Source organism: Apis dorsata, unplaced genomic scaffold, assembly GCF_000469605.1.
Source record: "Apis dorsata unplaced genomic scaffold, Apis dorsata 1.3 scaffold_683, whole genome shotgun sequence".
Classification (NCBI taxonomy): Eukaryota; Metazoa; Arthropoda; class Insecta; order Hymenoptera; family Apidae; genus Apis; species Apis dorsata.
The window spans coordinates 993,031-995,844 of record NW_006263864.1 but is presented as its reverse complement, the minus strand read 5'-3'; the positions used below and the strand labels follow the sequence as shown (position 1 = coordinate 995,844).

The window sequence follows — 2,814 nt, the reverse complement described above, 5'->3', positions numbered from 1 at the left end:
GGGAGAGAGACGAGTGGTGGCAGAGGAGGGTAAAATCTCGCGGCCGGTGTCGCGTCTTCGACCGCTCATTACTCCACGTCGAACGATGTTTCCGTAATCGGAACTTAGCTGGAACCGGTGGCTCGTGGCAAAACTGTATTGTTCGTTCGAGGCAAACCGTTTCCCATTAATTAATCGGGTGTGCCAGGTCCACGCAGTTGATTTGCATCCGATCCGCGAGCACGATACATCCGGATTGTCAGCGATCCATCGCTCTACCATTAATGTCTAAATACAATCGTCGGTTTCTCCCGTCGACGAACCATTGAATTCTAATCAACCGCGAAACGCGAAACGTGCCGTCACAAGTTACGATATTTCCAATGATATCGAGAGCCTCGTAATTTGGCCGGGCCGTGAACCCGCGGAAAACGGGTTTTATCTTTGCCGGGGTGTTCTCGAATCCCTGATGCGGAGGAGAGGGAGATACATTCAAAGGACATAGACGCTCGATAACGTGGGCACGGTTTTTGAAAACCGTTTTTATTTCCCCTATATCTATCGGAATAGAAAGAATATTTTTAGCCGGCGAGTTGCGTGTATAACAGTCCGTATATATTTCGAAACTTCTCCCTACACTCTATAAAAATACTACTACTACTAAAAAAAAAAAAAAAAAAAAAAAGCGCGAGGGTGAAACAACAAAAGCTTCCAGTAACGCTACCAGTTTTCCCTGTCAAATCAACGCTCGCGCTCGCACGACCTTCACTAACGATAGCGCAATTGTTTCCAGGACCGGGGTAGGCGGAGCATGGAACGCAACGGAGGAAATCGTAACGCCGAACAACGATACAACTTACAACATCGAGAATTTGCAGCCGTTCACCGTCTACAGTTTTCGCGTGTCAGCGGTGAACGCCATGGGAAGGAGCAAGCCAAGCGAAGAGACCTTCCACTCCGTCACTCTTCGAGAACGTACGTTCTTCTTTAAATTCCTCCGATTTAAAATTAACCTTCCATCTTACGTGTATATTAATCATATACGATATTTCTTTCCCCTTCCTTCGTATAACCAATTTCTATAACTCGGGACCTCCTGAAACGTGGAAAGGCGCATTAGCGGATAACACCAGAGGGGGGGGAACGATAATAGACATAAAATCCAAGGGAAGGTGTCCAAACGGAACGAGTCCCTCCGGGGCAATGCTAAAGCTCGCGAGAGTAAACGGCCCGAATATAACGAAGGGTAGAGCCGTAAAAGGAGGAGGAAAACGAAGAGCGAGAAGATGAAGGGGAGCGAGAAGAATGGTTTGCACGGCCGGTTTTCCGCGGCCAGGCACCAAGCGTCACGAGATTGACGCAGCCAACTAAGGAGGCGCTAATTGCAGCACCGGAAGGAACACAGTGTACAATCGCGCTTAACTCGAGCAGTCCGTCCAGCTTTCCTCTCTCTCTCTCTCTCTCATCCCCCGTCCTCGTCGCACGAGCAACCTGGAAAATAGGTTGAGCGGACGCGCGCGCGAGCTCAGCCCTATAAATTCTGTCAACGCCGCCGGGATTGGTCGACGCCTTGTGTATGTGTACCCACGACAAACTTTGCATTCGCGAAACTATGACGAGGAAGATTACGACGAAGACGAAGACGATGCTAACAAACGGGCCGCCGATGGTTAACGCGCGCCAACAGCCACCAGCCCCCGATACCCATGAATTCCCATGCGTATCGCAATGGCAATTAGCGCGTTACACGGTCCCAGTTGATGGAATTAGCTGCGAGAGATTCCCCCCTCTCCCTCCGCTGTATATTTGATCTCGAAGCAACGGATTGTATTAGTTTGCTATACATGGAATTTCTTATCGCCTTCTTGTTGTTCGGGGACAATTAGTAGGAAATTGGAACAGAGAGAGGGGGGGAGGAAAAACGCTGCTTCTGCTCTTCTGTTGGCGAAACGTTGGAGGAGATGCGGTTTTAATATAGATAGAATTTCTTACGGTTTTGCCGTCCTTGTTTTTGCTCCTTGTCACTCGGACGGATACAATAATAGGGAGTAATGGTATGATCTTTTTTTCGTCTCCTCTGTCCGGGGGAAACTGGTTCGTTTTTCGGGCAGTTCGCAAACTCGCGTTGATCCGATTAATTATAGTGATTAATACGGGGGTGGAACTAACGTCGGTGAAATTACCACCTGTGGCTAAAATTACGGGCACAAACGTTAAAGAGTTTGCTCGGTGTGCATTTGCTTTTAGAAAATTGATACGGATTTACCGAATGAACACAGCTCGATCACATGATCGGCTAATATTTATACTGCTTTCGCCGGCAACGTTACAAACGTTCATCGCGTTCAATGCAAACGGATCTCTTTGTTTTTGAAAAACAAGATAAATACATATACGCGCGATCGCAAGTTTGCAAACTTGGTGGATTACCGCGAATATTATTTTCGTTTGATAAATTTATTGATACGAAAAATTAATTCAGTGTATCGTGGAAAGATTTATCAGAGGGGGTCAGAGGGGAGCGAAAAGAAAAATTCGCCCGATTTTCCTTCCTTCCTTCCTCCCCTCCCTTCTATATCGAAAATTACGAAATAATTAATATTGAACGAGATATCGATATATCGCGTTAATCATTAATATCCTATTTCATCGTTAACAAAACAAAACACACAGAATTAATTAAATCTGTAACCAACGATTTTATAGAAAATTTAACGCGTGAAATTTAAGTAACATATGTATTCCGTGCAAATATCGAGTTACAATGAGTCATCGATTGATATATTGTATTACTCGATTAATTCGTTTGCCTCGCTACGGAATAATCCCGATAGG

The 2,814-nt window shown here is 45.8% G+C and overlaps 1 protein-coding gene across 2 annotated transcripts in view; it reads left to right on the top strand.

The window, feature by feature from the left end:
- The window catches only part of LOC102681877 (tyrosine-protein phosphatase 99A-like), a 334,024-nt gene that overhangs the window by 288,491 nt on the left and 42,719 nt on the right, over window positions 1-2,814 (top strand). For both annotated transcript variants that reach the window (XM_006622301.2, XM_006622302.2), the window contains exon 4: window positions 773-954. In XM_006622301.2, coding sequence (XP_006622364.1) covers window positions 773-954 — 182 coding nt within the window. The remainder of the gene's footprint in view (window positions 1-772; window positions 955-2,814) is intronic.